Consider the following 19940-nt stretch of genomic DNA (forward strand, 5'->3'; position numbering starts at 1 on the left):
ATAACATATTTGAAATAATGATATATGATACATTTAAAATATTCATGATAGATTAAAAATAAATATGCACGACTACCTCAAAATAATAATCCATAATAAGTTTTAATAACAAATTCGTGACAAATTTAAATAATATAAATGGTAAATTTTAAATAATAATATATTATAATTTAAAATAATGTCGATGATGAATTTAAAAATATATTAAGCTTAAGCATAAAATAATGTTAGATGTAAAATTAATATATTTAAAAAAACAGAATAATGAATACTAAAGTAATATATATATATATATATATATATTTATCAAATAGATAAGGATTAAATCAAAACCTAATTCAAAGAAAAGAATAAATAAATAAATAAATAAAAATAAAACAGATTGAAAGGTCCAAAATCTAAAGCATGAATTATATGAGGGGCCAAGTAAGGAAAATTCCCACCCTTCAAAACACTACGCTTTAGCAGGGACTAAATTGATTCAAAAAGTAAACGCGCGATTAAATTTAAAAAAGAAATAAAACAGCCAAGAGGATCAGATTGAAATGTTCTTAAAAGGTGACGGATCGCATGCAAAAATACCCCAAACGACTGAAACGCGCGGATCCTTCCCCAAGTCGGGTCACCGCGCGGGTTATAGACTCTTAAATGGCGTCGTTTTGGCGTTTCTTCTTTAAACAGTTTTTCTTTTTCTTTTTTTACATTTGCAGCATAAGGAAATAGAAAAAAAAAAATCAAAAACTATGCTAGGGTTTCGCCCTAATTTCTGACTGCTGCCGCTTCTGCTCCATCCGACTCCGATTTAGAGGGAATAAACGGGGCTACGACGGCGCTGTTACGCAGGTAAGACTCTTTTTCTTTCCTTTTCCGTCAACAATCCAAAAATAAATCGAAAGAAACAAAAAGAAAGGAAAAGAAAAAAAACTGGAAATCACCTTTCCAAAAAAATCACTGCTCTCTGTTCTTTTTTGCAACTTTTCTATTGATTATGTGCGTAAAAAAAATACAAAGGTTTTTTTGGTTCTTATATTATCATTTGACAAAGAACCCGAAAAAAAATCGAATAAAAAAAATCCCATTGGTTTGCTCTTTGCTGCGTTGTTTTCATCCCATTTGCAGGTACGGTGTACGGGGGCGAGGGACGTGGCGCGTACGGAGGCGAAGGCGTGCCCGTACGGAGGCTCGTCATGTGTAGAGGGCTTGGCTGCGGCGCCTGGTATCTCAGAAACCCTAGGGTTTCTGTTTGTGACTTTTTGTTTTGGGCTTGGGTTTGTAACGGGTTTGGGTTTAGTTAGTATTTCGGGTTAGGGTAGAGTTGGGTTATTTGGGTTTTAAATGGATTAACAGCTTTGTAAATGGACTGTTTTTATTGGGCTCTTTATTTATTTCTGATTTGGGCCGGGCAAATTTAGGCCATTACAGAGTGTTTGTTTTTTTTTTCCCTAAATTGTAATGAATTTATCTTTAAAAAAATAGTAAGAAAAAGAAAAATTGGTTTTAGATATCTGACTGCATCCACTAATTGAACTATGAACTTGATTAGTTTGGACGTTTTAATCGTATAAGTTAAATTACAAAAAAAAAGAGAAATGACCAAAAATAATAAAAATAAAAATCGAGATTTAGATAAATCAGTTAAAAACATATAAATTATAATGCTTTTATTTTTGACAAATAATTGAGTTTTTTTTATTATCTTTTGTTTTCTTTAAATATATGTTTCATTATATTTGGGTTTTTTTTTTTTACTATTAATAATTTAAAAATTTTAAATAGCTTCGACAATGTTAAACTGATTAAACCGAAAACCAAATTGATTTGCAGAATTATGAGAATGAGGAGGGGCCATTTCCATAATTAGACAACTTTTGTCCCTTTTCCTTTGCGTTTGACTCCGGTCTTGTACGGAAAACCAACTCACCGCCAAATCAAATCCTATGTTTATGTGAATGTGTAACGTTGATGACATGTATGTTAGTTACAATATCCAGACTCTGAAAGAACCCACCTTCAATTTCGCTGATCCCCTCTTTCTTTTCTTTTCTTCAGCCATCTTTCAATCCAACACCTCCCTTCTTTTTTCTCTTTTTATAATTTTAATTTCTTGGCTTCTTTCATTCTCTGAATCAATCCCCCATTCTCCATGCCTAAGAGGTGATTTTCATCTTTCAATTAATCCCCTCCCCCTTTTTTCCTTCTTCAAGAGTTCATAATTTTTGTTTCATTTCATGTAATTTCATTCTATTTATCTGATGATTATGATGCTTTAAATTGTTTATTATCCCTTGATAATTCTCTTCCTATCCCTTTTAGGCTTCAATTTATTGTTTGTCCTTTGGTTTCAACTTTTATGTCTAGCTGCAATCTTATCTCTCTGTTGTTAAATATGGATTCTTTAATGACCATCCTGCTTATTAATGTTAAATTTTGCTGATATTTCTAAATTTTTTAAATGAAATATTGGAAAATGTTTGTTTATTTTTTCAGCTTTTTCTGTATGAATGAATTCCCCATAATTATCTGTTTCATTAGCTAGGTTCCTTTGCTTTGGGAATGCATGTCTTGAATTTTAGTTACTTATTTCGCTGTCTCACCAAAACTTCAATCCTGGTTCCATTATTTTGTGGATGATGTCAGGATCAACCTGGATGTAGACTGCATGTTTTGTAACTTTTAATTTTCTTATCATTTCAGAGTTCTTTGCAAGTTCTTTGCTCATGGAGCGTGCCTAAAAGGGGAGCATTGTGAGTTTTCCCATCAATGGAAGCACCCACCTAACAATGTAGGAAGTTTCCCTTCCCTTCGCCTTTTTGCATTTACTTGTTGATGATGCTTTTTGGTTACCTTATTCTTGTTTCTTGTGCATTCCAGATTTGCACGTACTACCAGAAAGGAAACTGCTTTTATGGTAGTCGGTGCAGATATGAACATGTTAAGGCTTCTCAATCAGATCCATCTGCTTCGTCTTCATCAACAGCACCTCAACAATCTACGTTATCAGATACTATGCCTTTAGCTCCTTCAAAAACTGCATTTGTTGGGTCGGTTGTATCTCCAGCTGCTTCTAGTAAGGTTCCTGGTTGCAGTAGAGCTTGCCTTGCTCCCTTCAAACAACCATGCGATTTGGAATCTGGGCCTCAAGATCTATCAGATAATGGTGAATCTATAGAGCCTAGGAGAACTAATCCAGTTGAACGTTCTATCTGCTCATTTGCTGTAGCTGGAAATTGTCCCCGTGGAGAAAAATGTCCTCATATTCATGGAGACTTGTGTCCCACCTGTGAGAAACATTGTTTGCATCCTTTTAGACCTGAAGAAAGGGAGGAACATATAAAAATGTGTAAGAAAAAGAAAAAATACCTTGATGCATTGAAGCATAGTCAAGAAATAGAGTGTAGTGTGTGCTTGGATCGGGTTCTCTCGAAGCCCACAGCAGCTGAACGTAAGTTTGGGTTGCTTTCAGAATGTGATCATCCATTTTGCATATCTTGCATTAGAAATTGGCGTAGCAGTTCTCCTTCCTCTGGAATGGATGTCAATACTGCCTTGAGGGCTTGCCCAATCTGCCGCAAGCTATCATACTTTGTCATTCCAAGTGTCATTTGGTATTGGACTCCAGAAGAAAAGCAGCGAATTGTAGATGGCTACAAGGCAAAATTGAGGTATTGTCATTGCGGTTCAATGCTTCTTACATTTCCTGCTTACATGCACTATTAGTTTAAGTTGTCAAAAGTATGTACATGTACATGTAGATATATATATATATATATATATTGATGGATTATTTGGATGATTTGTAAAATCTATCTTATGATGGGGTGAATTAGATCATCTAATTTCCCCTCCATACTTAAAGGAAGACAGAATCTGTTGGATTTTCAAAAAGAAATTACCGTGTAGAATGTTTTTAGGCTGTGATCTGACTTTCAAGCTTAGATACCTAAATCACATAAGAGAAGATGCTAAACCTAGGATTTGTAGATTTGTATGGCAAATTTACTTTTCTAACTATTAAATCTCCATTTTTGTTCTTCACCCTTGCAGGACAATAAATTGCAAGCACTTCAACTTTGGAAACGGGAACTGTCCTTTTGGGAATAGTTGTTTTTACAAGGTAACAATTCGCTATTCATTCTTCAATTCATTGCAAAACCTATAAATTTCTTTTTCTAGTACTTTTTAATGTATGCCTTCTTGGTTCTTCTCAACTCTAAGCCGTTTAGATGTGAATTTTATATTATAGTTTTCTGTTTCGCCATTTTCCCTGTCCCCTTCTTTCTGGTGATTCCTTGTCCTTTTCTCTTATTTTTGTCACTATGATTGCATAATGATTTAGCTGGTTCTTAGCCCAATCTCAACCATGATGTCTAACAGTTTCACTTTTATTTGAAGAGATCGACTTGGGAAAATAAGTTTGGTTGTACTTAAATTAACATTTGACAACCACTAGATTTTATCTTAATTTCCTAAAACAAAAGTGCCGTTAATAGAGGGTAAGAGGAACAAAGATGAGCAGTGGGTGATATGGGTCTAGACAACAGTTAGGCAGAGATGATTAATTATATTCAAGATGTGGACTGAGTGAATAGAGGGAAAAGTGGTAATTCGACAGACTTAATTCCGTACAAGGAGAGATCAACAAAAGGTTAATGATAATAGTTTAAGAAATTACTTAGAACTTTTTGGCCGTTTGTTATATGGATTCTTCGTTCCATCTTTCTGTGCCACTGAACATGCATCATGAAGAACTAGCAAACTGCAAAATGCACAGTCTTGTCTCATCTGGCCAAGTCCAAGCATTTATTCATCTATTATCAATTTTATATTGTTGTTTGGTTCAATTAATTCTTTTAGCTGGGTGGTGCTGTTTTTTGCTTTCATCTTCTTGATATATTATGTTTCAAGTTTGATATAATTTTCCTGTGCCTTCTGTTGTTCTTCTTCCCTTCTTTTTGGTGGGTAGATGTCTTGTGTCACAGTGCCATTTACTTGGCAGTCTGTATGGATGCTTATGTAGATGCTGAAAATCACTTTTACTGTATTCTCCCCTTGGTATTTTTGTAACTTATATGCTATTTGCTTTAGCCGTTTAGAGTGCTAATTTTTACGATATGTGTTGTCTTCCATCATATAGTCAAGTCAAGCTCTTGTGCATGGAAATACTACAGGTGAACTCCTTGCAGATCCATGTTATGGATATGGATGCAATTTTTGAAGTCTTCGGACACTTAATTACTGAAGATGAAATGAATATTCTTTATGCTGAAGATATTGCTAATGATGTATAACATCTATGGAGAGGCCTTATTCTTAATGCAACTAGGTTTTGAACTAAATGATTCCTCAAGCGATGGGGGGGGGGTATTTTCTTTATTATGCTCTTCTGCTGATTTTTGAAAATGTGGTCATGTTGGTGTTCTAATATGATGCAACCTTTTTCAACCAGGAGACATTGATTTTGGAGTATGTTAATTTGATCATTGCAGATTTTCTCATGTTAAGACAAGACTTAAGACATTGTTAATTATGATGAGAATCTAGACTAGCTACTAGAGTTTGAATTATTACTTTTCTTGATGGTTTGAATTAGTTTGAGGCCTTTGATATTATGGATGTTAATTTGTACAGGTTTTGCCTTGGTTCAAATTCTGAAATTTATGTAACTGTTCTTTAGAGGATTTTATTCCTCTTGCCTCCTGGTAGTTCATGTATGTCGAAAAGGTTCTCTTTTATTCTCGGAAAAAATACTGAAAAATACAGAAGGCATGCTTTATCTGATTAGAAAAATATTCTTTCGACCAACTAGGTGGATGTATGCAGTCCTATCATTCAAAGGGTGGACTTTAAAAATTGCATTCCTTTTAGCTTATCCTTGTTTGCAGTATATGTCACCCAAATATTTATTGAAGATTGTCTGTTCCAATTTCAGCCTTTCATCTTTAGCTTTCTCTTCTAGCTGTGTTTTAATTACGACAAACTTTTTTTTTGGTGTATGCTCACAAATGTTGTGTTTGCAGCATGCATATCGAGATGGTCAATTGGAGGAAATGGCTTTACGCCATCTTAGAGCTGAAGATGGGCGCACTATAATAACTAAGAATATTAGGTATTCTCTTTGCTTGTTTTGTACTTTTGCTAGTAGAACTAAAGCAATATATTCTCATTTGTTAGTAGTTTTCTCTTTCCAAACTTGCTTACCATCTTGAGTGTGTTTGCAGATTGTCAAACTTTCTTGGTGACTATGCACATTAATGTTCACAACATTTATTAGAGTGTGAGTTCCTCCCATGCCTTTGCTTTTCTTCTTTTAACCTACTTCTGATATTTGATACAAGATGCTTAGATTCATACTTGCAAAATCTCCAGTTTTTGCTCCAATATTGCACTATTTGTTTCCAAGATGCTTTATCTTATCCAAAAAATACTTACCATTCATGCAGGATATCTAAATAATGCAAGGACCTATATGCAGCTTTGATGAAAAAGTTTCTTGCTTCAGTTTCTACTGTTGCTCTCCATATCAAAAGGTGTGTAATCATCAACCTTTGAGGGGCCACACAATTCTTTATGTGTTGTACAAGTAGTTTTTCACAAGTTACAATCTTCATCAATCATTACAACCAAATAGCATTTGATAACCAAAGTATGAAACTAAGAAACTGGAATACACTTAGACAACTCCAATATAACCATCAAATTCACATACAGTGGGACTTATGCAGGTAGTTTTATTTGTAGTTATATGTCCCTGCTCCCTAAACATCTACTTTAACCAAATGCAGTATTGCTGATACAAGAAACCAAGGTTGGAGTCATGGGAGTATGCGGGGCTATGCAATATAAGTTGCATCTTATGATGATGGATAGATAATACAAATATATGTTGAAGGTATGGAATGGAATGTGTATAGTAGCCAATGGAGATTAATTTGAATAATGGATGCGAGTGACAGTGGCAGTGAAAATGCTGTATGCTTCCCTAATCAAGTGAGACACTTAGAGCTGTATATTGGGTGAGGTCTCTTCTCTCTGGCAGTGCTATAAAGATAAAGAGTGAGAGAGAGCAACAACAACAGCAGCGTTGAGGTTGTTTGTTGAAATATCAGGGTTCCTATGCTTTGATACTGTATCTATAATGTGCTGGATAGTGTGTACACATTGTCTTGTGATATGAATACATTCTATACATGGGACCAATACCTTATACTATAATAAATCAATAAAATAATTTTTTTTTAAATCTTGAGTTTTTACCTTTTTTTTATATAATTAATTGAATATATTTAAATGTCAAATTTATACACAAGGCCTTAGGACCTTCCTCCATTGGACACGTGTCCATTTCGTTTTCCTTTTCAGCCATTATAGGATAATGGTTAAATTCCAATTTTAGTCCATTTACTATGCTATATTTGAGATTTTGTATAAGAAAAAGGTGTGTGTGTGTGTATATATATATATTCAAACTAAGGAAATGTTTGATAAATCATTGAAAATGAAAATTTCAACATTTAATTTTTAAACGTTTCTGATAATTTTATTAATTTGTTAATTAATACACAATTTTCAACAAAACAAAAATGTTGATTAAGATAAGTAGGTTCTTATTATTGAAAATGTTAAATTGATTTATTTTAAAATAAATTATCTTTTTTTAAGAGAAAGAAAAGTGAGATATCCACATTATGATATTTAATTTTTATGGTATGGAAAATTATACAAAACAATATTAATATTAATAAAATTAAATTAAATTTAAGAAATAAATACTTTTAAAAACAACATTAATTTTATCAAAGAACCTAGTTACATTCAATGCTGAAATTCTTTTTAATATAAATTCAATACTTAGAAAGTTTAGTATTGAAAAGTTAATACTTAAAATTTCAATTTATCAAACAACACTTCAATAAAAAAATATTTATCTTTTAAGTCAAAAATCAAAAATACAGAATTTAAAACATGATGTAATAAAAATTAAAAATTTAACCCAAATGATTCCAACAATAACTTAATATTTAAAAAAAAAGAAAATATTCTTTCATTAACTATAGATGAAGCCATAAAGTTGGGAGAGGAAACAACATTAAAACTTTTGAGGGTTAAAAGTTAAAAATTTGAGTTAAATTTAAGTTGAATAAATAATATTTGAGATACAATTTTTCATTAGGTGAAAATTAAAAAATTCCACTCTTAATTTTTAATAGTGTTATGAAATAAATAATAAAGAAAGTAAAAGAATAAGAAATAAGAGAGCAAAAGAAAAGTAGTTATTTTTTATTAATAGGAGGTTATATTTAAAGACATAAGAAGTATAAATTATATAAAATTCTATTCTTAATGAACATTAGAGTTCTAATGTATATCAAACTTCTTATCCTAATAGACATTCACATTTATAATAATAAAATATTTATAACACTTTTCCTTGGATGTCAGTCAATAGATAATGTATCCTGTTCAAACTTTACTAAGATAAAAACCTTGTGGGAAAAAATATTAGTGAAGGACGAGTACACATATCTATAATACGTATAACATGTTGCCTTATCAAAAACCTTACCAAAAAACCCAATGAGACAAAATCTCGGTTAAGGGAAAAAGAGTACAACGTGTATTTACTCCCCCTCATGACAACATCATATAATATTTCAAATTCCTCGTATTCCAATCTTGAAGACTAGCTTCTATGATCATTTGAATGAATTTGCTAAATATTTATATAATCATTCTTTTGAATATCACGAGTGAGGAAGAATTTTAGGAAAATATATTTTGATCTCTTCAAAAGTTTCAACATTAATCATAACAAACTTTTATCACAATCTTTCTATAAGAATACATATAAGTATTTTTTATCATTTTATAATATTCTTTCAACTACTATTTACTGAGTTATATTTACCACATATGTTCAAATCATTTCAATTCATATAAAATATCTATGCAAGTATATTGAACAAATTCCTAGGAACTTCTATATGCTTCTAGCATTATAAATCCTTCAAGGATTATAAACTTCACTATTTAATGATTTATATAAAAGGTCGTAACAACAACCATTAGATGCATGTCAAATTTTTCATGAACTTCCAAACTATAAGATATCTAAAGGTTATTACATCCACCACAAAAGAATATTATACCTTTCATAATCAATCCAGGACTTAACGAAAAACTTCATTTTTCTTATTTCGTTTTCGTATAACTAATCATTTGTACCTTGCTAGCTTTATACCTTTAGACGTTTGGACTACTCATCCAAAAATTTCACGAAAAATTTATTTCATTTTGGCCTATCTATTCCTTATCTATATTTCTCGACAAATTTATTCAAGGTCTTTATTTTCTCTTATTATTTCAATATTTCAAAAATGTTGTCACAACTTTTCATTTCCACAGTTCCATATTTTCTCGTATTGACATAACTTATCAATATTTATTTATTTTCGCTATTTCTATATTCAATTTCAAGCACCTAAATCTCTTCGAATATTTAATAATTAGTTATGTCTTAAGTCTCTACAAGAGCACCGTCTCCACTATATGATAATCTAGATTTATTCTTTTCTTTTACAATATTTTTCATATTTAGAACCAATCAATCTACCATGTTTTAGAAATGCAATACTTTCATTCTATTCTAACAAAGTTGTCCTATTGGGACTTTGACACATCGGCTAGTATATAAGATTTGATTATTCTTATTAGATCAATAAATACATTTGGCGCTTAACTTATAATAAAGTGAATTATCTTTTCAAATTACAATCTATAAGGATCTAGATAATGATAATTCATTCCAAGTACTTTATTTCATCCAATTGTTATTTCTCTCCTATAATGTTGGGAAAATCATCAAATTAAAATTGTAGTTACCAAATTATGTTATAATTGAATTTCCAATTTATTCAACACTATTTCATAATACAAGTAAACTCATAACTAATGTATATTCTCAACTTTCTTTGAATACTCATTTTGTGCATTGTGGTGGAGCAACTTAAACATATATCACACATTAAAAATTCTAAAATGCATTTTGTTTGACTCTTGAACAAAAGTCAATTGTAATGAGAGTATTTATCAAAACTTAGCATGATGTGTACAAGTGCCAATTCATGTAAAATATTATATCCTTATACATATATACAAATTAATAGTTTTGTTCTCAAAAGATATGATTTATCTACTAACTGGAGGCATTTGTTTTTATAAGTTATGCTAAACCATTTTATATGTATAAATAGCATGCTTTTGCGATAGTTATTCATGACTGACAATCTAGCATTCAATAATAATTGAAAGTCTAATAAATTAACTTATAAATATTAGCAAGAATTGTCTCAATTGCATAATCTAAATAGTTTTATTCTTAAACAAATCATTAAAAATAATCTCAAACTACAAAGTTGCTTGTTGATAACTTACATGTGATTATTCAGACCGACAATCTAACATTCAATAATAATTGAAAGTCTAATAAATAAACTCATAAACATTAGCAAGAATTGTCTCGATTGCATGATCTAAAAAGTTTTATTCTTAAACAAATCATTAAAAAAATAATCTCATAAACTATAGGTTGCGTGTTGATAACTTACATGTGGATATCTTTGTAGATGCATCTACTAAAATCATATCAGGACATTCACTTGTTGGATAAAATGGGCCTATATTTTTTTCAGAAATGCAAGAGATTCAATTTCAACTTTTGCTAGTGAGGTCTAATATATCTTCTTTGACAACATGCAACACTTGATAAGTGAAGAATATTCAGGTTCTTTAAAAAATATTCATATTAATTATTATCTTGTCACATTATTATTGATCAGGATGGTCTAACCAATCATGCCAACTAATTAGTATATTTGGACTATTAAACTTCTGGTTTGCTATGCGCACGATTCAATGATACTAATGGAAACTTCTTGTTTATCATCTCATATAATTCAACCATACTAATATACGCATAGTACCAACTAGAGGAAAATGTTGTAGCTTTTCAATACAAAATTATTACCCAATATAATATATTTAATTAATCATCCCATCCTCCACAGTCTTATTATGATATTTTTACAACATATATCCTTCTAAAACATGATTTTTTGAGACTGACTAGAACATAATGTATTAATTATCACTTTGTTTCAATTTATTAACTCTTCTAAAGTTTTGAATGAAATTTATACTTATGAAAGAATAACATGTTTCATCGCCACATTAAACAAAATATACATTATATTAGCTCTTCTAAAGCCTTAAATTAATTTTGTACCACCAAAGATTGGTTTGTCTCATTACCAAACAAGAAAAGTGTTTTTATCCCTAAGGATAGTATGAACTGTTGTATTGTTTACTTAAACATATATTTCCTTCCTTTTAAGGAATATTAATTGAATAATAAGATATATATGTATGTGACAGTACATAACCAACAATTTTTCATAAGTTGTCTTTTTTTTAGGGTTTTATTGATAACTCTTATTGTTCTCTTATTTATCTATATGTTTCCACTTCTAGTAGCCAAAAGTAATTATTACTAATAAGATATCCAAGAATCAAGTATTGGGTGCCACAGTTCATGAAAAGATGAAGCTCATTTAGAAATTTGTCTTTAACAAAATACTTATCATTATAAGGAATATAACCATAAGATTGCATTTAAATATCAAAATAAAATTGGGTAAACTATGACAATAATCATTTTTATTTGCCTCAGGTTATATTTTAGTCACTTATGCTTGAAATGTTACGTTACGTTATTGTGTTGTAACATTTTAGTCACTGAGCCGTTAATTGATGTTAATAGTGTAACAGTAAGCTGACGTGGAATGTTAAATCATCATTTCAAATAAAAAATTTAGGTTAAATTATACAATTGGTCCTAAATTTTTAAGCAATTAATTATTTTCTTTTATGTTATTTTAACTTTCCTTATTTTCCATTCTCTTCTACTTCTCTTTCTGTTTTCCTCCTTCTCCATTTCTTTTAACGTAGTTTTCTATGTTTTCCACTTGTTAAAACTAATCCCTATATTTGGCTTTAACAAATAAACAAATAAAAATAAAAAATAAATTGTTCAAAAAATAAAAGTATAGAGACTAGTTTTAACAAATGGAAAACATAGAAAAACAACGTTAAAAGAAATGGAGAAGAAAGGAAAATAGAGGAGAAGCAGAAAAGAATAGAAAAAAAGAAAAAAAGTTAAAAACATAAAAGAAAAAATTAAATTGCTCAAAACGAAAAAAATTTAGGGACCAATTGTATAATCTAATCTAAAATTTTCATTTAAAATGATGATTTAACGTGTCACATCAACTTGTCATTATCATTAACAACTTCAATGACTAAAATGTTACAACATGGTAACGTAAGTAACTAAAATGTAATATTTTAAACATAAGTGACTAAAATGTAACATAAGACAAACAAAAATGACTATTTTCGTAGTTTATCCAATAAAATTATATCGTGAATAACAAATAAATTGCAGGAATAATGATTTAATTATAAAACATTGCATAATTTAACTCAATAAAAGGAATGTTAAACAAATTTACTAAAAATAGGAAAAAGTGGAGAACATATACCAGATAAGGTGAAGTGTTTAAAAATGGTTGATAAGTTGAGCGGTAAAAGAATATAAGGTGGTGTCCTTTTTGTTTCTTTGCTTCTCTGCCCAAACAATAGGGGGATGTTTAGAGAAAGTTACACAAGGTGACAACAACAAATAGGAGAACAAAAGAGAAGTACGTATTTTCTTGATTAATACTTTCTCCAAAACTCATATCAAACTTTTTATCTTCGTAAAAATTCATTTATATATATAAATTACAGAGGAACTAAAAAAATTTATAGGATCAACTATCCAGTTGGCCGTCTAACTTTTAGGACGCTTTTATTTTGGTCATTCAAAAAGAAATCTTTGCAATTTCATCACCCAATTTTTAAGGCGTTTTCATTTTAGTCACTCAAGTTTTAAATCTCTAACGGCAATTGATTGTACATACCACATCATGTTTACACTTCCATTTTGGTCATCCAATTTGTAAGTCACTTTTATTATTGTCACCCAAAATATTTTATTAAGGCTTAAAGTGAAAAAGCGGTAGAAACTAAAGTAATGTATTAAAATTTTGTTATACTTTACTTGTTTACGCCATTTTGAAAGTTCTAAATTTCGTCTTTTCAATATTGAAGATTTAAATTTCAAAAGTCAAAATCAATTAAATAAATTGTTGAAAAATTTTTGTCCATTGATGGTGTTAGCCGATTTTTACTATAATATTGTAATTAAGTAATTTAATTTAATCTCCTTCTAAAATTTAAAATTTTGTTTTATATTTCCAAATTAAAATCAAATCAAATAACTTATCTAAATAAATGTCTATGAAATCCAAATTTCTTTTGATTATAAGATTTTAAATCTTTCATGCTAAGTTAAAAGTAAAAGAAAAATCCTTACAATTAATTAATTTTATGTTCCATGTCAAACACAACCTAGAATTGTTTTCTTCACTTCTTCACCCAAACAAAGAGCAAACAATTAATTTAATTAATGGTAAGGACTTTTTTTCTTTACTTTGGTGGAAGATTCAAGATTATATAATCAAAAGAAATTTAAAGTTCATAGACAATTATTAAATATGAGTTATTTGAATGGACTGAAATTTAGAAGAAGATTAATTTAATTAGTTTCAATATTATAGTAACAAATCGGTTAACATTGGATAAAAATTTAATAATTTATTTAATTGATTTTGATGTTTTAAAATTTAAAGTTTCAAGATTGGAAAAGAAATAAATTTAGAATATTTAGCAATGGATAAATAAGTACAATTTGACAAGTTTTTAATGCATTAGTTTAGTTTTCACCACTTTTCACTTTAGTCTTTAATTTTCTTATCCGGATCAAGACTTTAATTTTTATGATAATCAAAATGAAAATATGAACATGATTTAGCTTGTACAAATCAATAGTAGTTAAAGATTTAATGCATGAGTAACTAAACTGAAAATACCTAAAAATTAGGTCACCAAATTTTTCTTAAAAAATATTGTTCAACTATACGTCAGAAAATTGGTGTATCAATTGAATCATATTTAGTAGTAATTTGATTTGGTTAAAGTTGAACAATGAACACCTTTTATTTATTTGGATTAAAATTTTCAAATATTTTGTAGTCCAAATTTTATATTGGTTGTAATGTTTTAAAATGCGTTAAATACGCTTTCAAAATATTAATATTTTATCAATTAATTTTTTTTTCAATTTAGCTATAAATTTAAGTGTTAAATGCAATGCTTTAGAAATTAGATTGGTAGTTGAATTGATCAAGCTACTAATTCCGGGTCCGATCGGTTCAATCAATCTGAAAGTTGATTCAACTAGTCCAATTTCTTTGTTTGGACCAGTATATCGATTGGTAGATCCAATTAAATTTACACAATACTGATTAAACGTTAGCTCAAATATGATGTGAACACACTTAAAATACATGGATGAAATGGTAAACATGAGTGTACCTATCGCATGGACAACTTGTATTTTACATGCTAAAAAAGATAGTGTTGGTAAAAATAAAATGTGGGAGGGCTATTTTTTTAATAAGTCAAATCTAAGTTACCCATATAGTGAATTTATATATGCTTACAATTTGATCCATATGTTTTAGATTTACACCACAACAAATTTGAGTTAACATTTAATACCCAAGTTAATATAGCAAATAGTTAATCTAAATATCTTATGGAGACAATACTTGATGGTAAAATTAAGTAAATAAGCTGTTTTTTAAATAATTAAGTAGGCCATTTTTTTAAAAAAATTACCAATATAGGTAATTTTGGATAGAGATTGAAAACGCGCCATGTAGGGCGCGTTTTCACGTTGTTAAAAATTATTATTTTTCCTTTTTTTATGGATGGAAATTAGATATTATGGATTTATTTTTGTTTGTGTTTGAGATAGACATTGTTATAGTTTTAAGGTATGTTTGAATTTACAGTGATACCATGGAGCTCGGTGACCTACAAATTTCATCTACCATATAAGAATGGAGTCATCACCCGAGAAGTCAGATCACATTACAACTCAAGGACATAGTTGATGAAGATTATATGGACCCGGGTTGAAATGTAACTAAGACTTCAGGTGTACGAAGGTTATGTTGTCAATGGATTGAGAATAACTGGGCTCTCCAATTGGTAATGGTTATGCGGGCACAACAACGAGTTTCACCTCATCATAAGAGGATGTTTTATAAGATCCATGTAGAAGTCGAAGACAAAAAACACAGGGGCCTTCCAGTATAATCAAGTAATTCATTTTGTCCATTTCCACCAAAGGTCATGAGCCCGTTACTATAACATGTGACAGAGTTGGGGGCAACAAGATCTCTGGTGGGGACGAGTTATTGTGCAATGCAAAAAATATGAAACATGAAATAGCCACTGCCGCCCTGATTCACGTTTCATCTTTTCTACACTGCAAAATAACTCGTCCCAATTGGAGATTTTGTTGCCTTCAACTCTGTCATAGGTTATAGTAACATGGTCACTGCCTTTAGTGGAGATGGACAAAAAAAATTACTTGATTATATTGGAAGGCCCCTGTGTTTTTCGCTTTATACTTCTGTATGGGTTTTATAAAGCATCATCTTCTGATGAGGTGAAACTCTTTGTTGTGTCTGCATAACCACTGTCAACTAAGGCCCCAATTATGCTCCACCCTTTTACAACATAACTTTTGTAAACTTGAAGCCCTAATTACATTTAAGCTTGAGACCATATAATCACCACCAACTGGGACCTTGAGTTGTAATGCGATATTGGTTTCTTAAGTGATGGCTCCATCCTCACACGACAGATGAAATTTGTAGGTCACCAAGCTCCATGGCATTATTGTGAACCCAACAGAATTAAAAATATGATTATGTCTCCCTAAAAGAAAAAGATAAATAAATATTTAAACCCAAAAATTTCAACGCACAAGAAAAAGAAAAAGAAAAAGAAAACAATTTAAAAGAGATTGTAGGCGAAAGAGATGAAGGTGTAGGGTAATAGAAACTCCTTTTTATATAGGCGAGGGTGTGGGGAGAAGATATATTCGGCATGCAATTCTATCTTGGGTTGTAGTGTTTGAAAATAACCATGAGATTTCTGGGTTCTAACAAGGTTAGGGTTGGGGTTGAAATGGTTAAGAGAAAACGCACTCTGCAGTGCGATACAAACCAAAGATTGGAATAAATGGAGGGAGAAAAACTTCAATGAAAGAATAACATAAATGAAATAAAATAATTAGAACTAACCATACGATATGGTACAATACAAACCATTTTAATAAATTTGTTGTGTAGATTATAAATTAGTGTACATTTGGGATGTAAAATAAATAATAGAATTTGGTGTCAATAAATGTGGAACAAGAACATTATGGGTGGAAAATTTTATTACAATACAAATTAAAATTTAACAAACTAAAGATGAAGTATTTGAGAAAAATACAAATAACATAATCATCGACGTCCCAAATGCGTGCCATAACTGGGTGGGCGTCAGGTACACCTAAGGTTCCATTGAATAAGTTGGGGTGGCAACTCCTCATCTTTTTCATATTCATCTTCACCTCAACCTTGATATTGATATTGATATTCATCTTCATCTCCTTCTTCTGTGGTTGAGTGATTTTGGGTCTTAGGCGCCTATTGTACATCCCCCATTGTATGAATAGGCGGTTGCAAAGATAACCCACCTCAGTAGAACAATGATGCTAGGGGTGTTTGCGATACTATCGATGGATAATTGTATGGTGTCGCACAACCTGATTGTGGATAAAATGAGAGAATTGTTGGCAATACTGGATATGTCGATGTTGCTGGTGGCATCAACTTGTAATATGGTGAGGTGGGTGGCGATGGTGTGAAAAATACACTTGGATAATGTGTTGATGCAGTGAATGATGGTGCATGTTGTGGTCCTAGTGTAAAAAAAATAGTTTGACACCAAAAACATATGAACCATACTAATTGGAGGTTGCACACCCATCGGGTCCTTGTGTGGAGCTGGAGCTGATGTTGATCCCCCTATGACATGTTCTCTCGACCTAGGATTACTAAACGGTCATCTTGACCTGCAACGATGATGTTGCTTACTTATTTCCACATCCGACAGTAGATACGACTTGTCATTATGCTTGAACCAATATATGTAATCTGGAGATGTCGCCAACTTTGGTGTGAGAAATTATTCACGCGTTGACAAGTAATCGTACCTACACTGCCACATCTCAATATAGTTCTTGTGGAATGTTAGCCAATCTTCCTTGAGCCTCCCCCTCAAGTTGATCTTGTGCAGGTCATCGAGATCTTGGGGTTGCAACTATAAAACATTGCATACACCCAAACTATCGCATTACTCGGTCGGATCTGTGCATCTCAATCATTGCAAAAACGATTAATGGCACTTTGATGTGCCAGATGTTGTGATTGGCAAAAAATTCGGTTGGTATGAATTCTTGAATTTTCGAATCGACATATGATATCCATACAAACTACAATACGAATTTATAAATTTTAGCACATGCCTAATATTTAATTTCAAATGTTGAAGCAAATATTATATAATTTTAAATTTTATAAACTAACCTACTCTTCGGACTGTTGATCTAACGCTAATTGGATATCCTCAAGCTCGGTTGGTATACCTGTGTTTCTCGCACAATTATTCCACCTATTCAAATAATATGTTATTTCAAAATTACAATAATGAAATAAATATTAGGATAATTATATTATCAAATGAATTTTGCCATATTATGAGCGGGAATTCATAAGGGGGAGTCCACTCGGGGCCATAAAAAGATAGTTGATACCATGCCCACGATTGAAGAAAGAGCATGCAACCACCGATTTTAACTTTTCTGGTTTCGTTGCCTAAACTTATTTGACACCTTCCCAGTAATTGCTCGCGTAACGACACGTTTTTCAGTTGTAACGAAATAGTGGTTTCGAAACCATAAATTTTCTATATGTCGATTCATACATATTATTTATAGAATATTTACGGAGTCATTAGAGTTGTATTAAAATTTGGTTAAGAAAGTTCATCGTTTAGATAGTTAATTAAAGAAAAAGAATTGAATTGTAAAAGGTGCAAAACTTAGTAATTATTACATTAGGTGATCAAATAGCTTAATTGTTAAATGAGGAAGGACCTATGTAGCAATTAACCCTTAATCATTAGTGTTGGACTGTCATTAGTGTGAAAATGAGAAAAATAACATGTGGTTTAATGGCAAAGTTGTAATTAAAGCAAAATTAAAACAAAATTAAAGGAAGAAAAACATTTTATGCTTCATTTTCTTCATTTGGGTGCCGAAATCACCATTGAAGAAGCTCCAAACTTCGGTTGTATTCTCCTTGTGCATGTTACCTAAATTCTCACCTATTTCTAGTAATTTTAATGTTTTTGATATTGTTGCAACTAGATCCAGCTAGCCCGTACCTTCGTTTTTGGATCTGTTAAAAATTTTGGAAGTTACGATTGATTAATCTTGGTTGTTTGTGATGATAATTATATATTTGAAGTTTTGATTGTGATATTTGGTTGTTTTGTGAAGTGATTTTTGTTAAATTTTGATTTAAGAATTAAATTGTTAAAATGTCAAAATTTCAAGGTTTGATGATGAATTTGATGTGTAATATGGATTGTTAAAAGGCATAGAATAATTGGCTGTAATATGATTCTTCGAAAATGGTCAATTTGATGATTTTCGGGTTAGATGGTTAAATTGCAAAATTTGTAAAAGTTAAGGGAAAATGTATAATTAATGAAAAGTTAAGGGTCATATGCATTGAATGGAATATGAAATGTGTATGAGATTTGTAATACCCCAAAAATTTTTACAGTAAGATATTATCTTTGATATAATAAAATAAGGAAATAAAGCGACAAAAAGGGGAAATTTTAGAGTTATGTCAACATTGGGAACTATATTATGACATATTAGTTCAACAAAGGATTAAATCGCAAAAGTGAGAAATGTTTTGTTGCCCAAGAGTAAATACTCAAAATTTGAGGGGTTAAAGTATAAATATGAAAAATTTGAAGGACCAATGGTGTAAATATTTTAAGGGTGGAATGATCTAGAAACTAAGGAAAATGGATGGATTAGGACCAAATTGAAAAATGTGAAGAATTTTGAGGGACTAAATCACAATTTTACCAAATTAAATGATGACTCAAGAATGAAATTTTAAAATATCATAAAGGGCAAAATAGTCAAATAGAAGAGAGAGAAATCTAGAAGATAATGATGATGTTGGAGATATTTTAGATTAATTAAATAAATAAATATTAGTTTATTAATATTTTAATTTGATTTTTAAATGATATTTTATTATTTTATTTAGTATATATATATAAGAAAAGGCGGAGTTTGATAACAATAAAACCCTAATTCTCTCTATTCTCCAAGAGTGCTTCGCCGTAAGTCCTAGTAGAGGCAGTTGTTTCTGTGACTTGGGATGGGGGAAAGCGGTGGCGACGTTAGAGAGTAGAGGGATGAGATTTCCCTTCTATTTGAAGAGCTCATGCAATTATCTGTTAAAGGTTCAAAGGTGGTTCCAGATGAAAAACCAACCCTAATCTGCACAATTTGGACAGGTAAACTTTACAACCCTGAAAGTTTTAAAGCGCAGATGAGGAGTGTGTGGAAAACAAAGAAAAAGTTTGAAATTCAATTGGCAGGTCAGAATTTATATTTGATTGTGTTTGAATTGGAAGAAGATTTAGAGTTGATCATGGAAGGTAGACCATGGCTTTTTATGAAAAGTTTAATCTTATTTGACAGGTTAACTCATTCTGTGGAAAGATCAAAGATATGTCTTAATTTATCTCCGGTCTGGTTAAAGATAGGTCCATGTTTACCAGAA

The 19940-nt window shown here is 30.7% G+C and overlaps 1 protein-coding gene across 1 annotated transcript; it reads left to right on the forward strand.

Moving 5' to 3' along the window:
• Window positions 1-1672: 1672 nt before the first annotated feature.
• Window positions 1673-7240, forward strand: LOC105791785 (putative RING-type E3 ubiquitin transferase C3H69). The gene is made up of 8 exons (XM_012620018.2): window positions 1673-2154; window positions 2695-2782; window positions 2872-3662; window positions 4045-4114; window positions 6018-6106; window positions 6219-6274; window positions 6441-6527; window positions 6783-7240. Exons 1-6 carry the CDS (start codon window positions 2144-2146, stop codon window positions 6250-6252), a joined length of 1083 nt encoding a protein of 360 aa, XP_012475472.1. The 5' UTR covers window positions 1673-2143; the 3' UTR covers window positions 6253-6274; window positions 6441-6527; window positions 6783-7240.
• Window positions 7241-19940: the final 12700 nt, after the last annotated feature.

Source organism: Gossypium raimondii, chromosome 8, assembly GCF_025698545.1.
Source record: "Gossypium raimondii isolate GPD5lz chromosome 8, ASM2569854v1, whole genome shotgun sequence".
NCBI classification, from domain to species: Eukaryota; Viridiplantae; Streptophyta; class Magnoliopsida; order Malvales; family Malvaceae; genus Gossypium; species Gossypium raimondii.

Coding starts and splice junctions, on each gene's coding strand:
- LOC105791785 (XM_012620018.2), top strand. Junction 2,783..2,871: donor GGAAGCACCCACCTAACAAT/GTAGGAAGTTTC, acceptor TGTGCATTCCAG/ATTTGCACGTACTACCAGAA. Junction 6,107..6,218: donor ATAATAACTAAGAATATTAG/GTATTCTCTTTG, acceptor GTGTGTTTGCAG/ATTGTCAAACTTTCTTGGTG.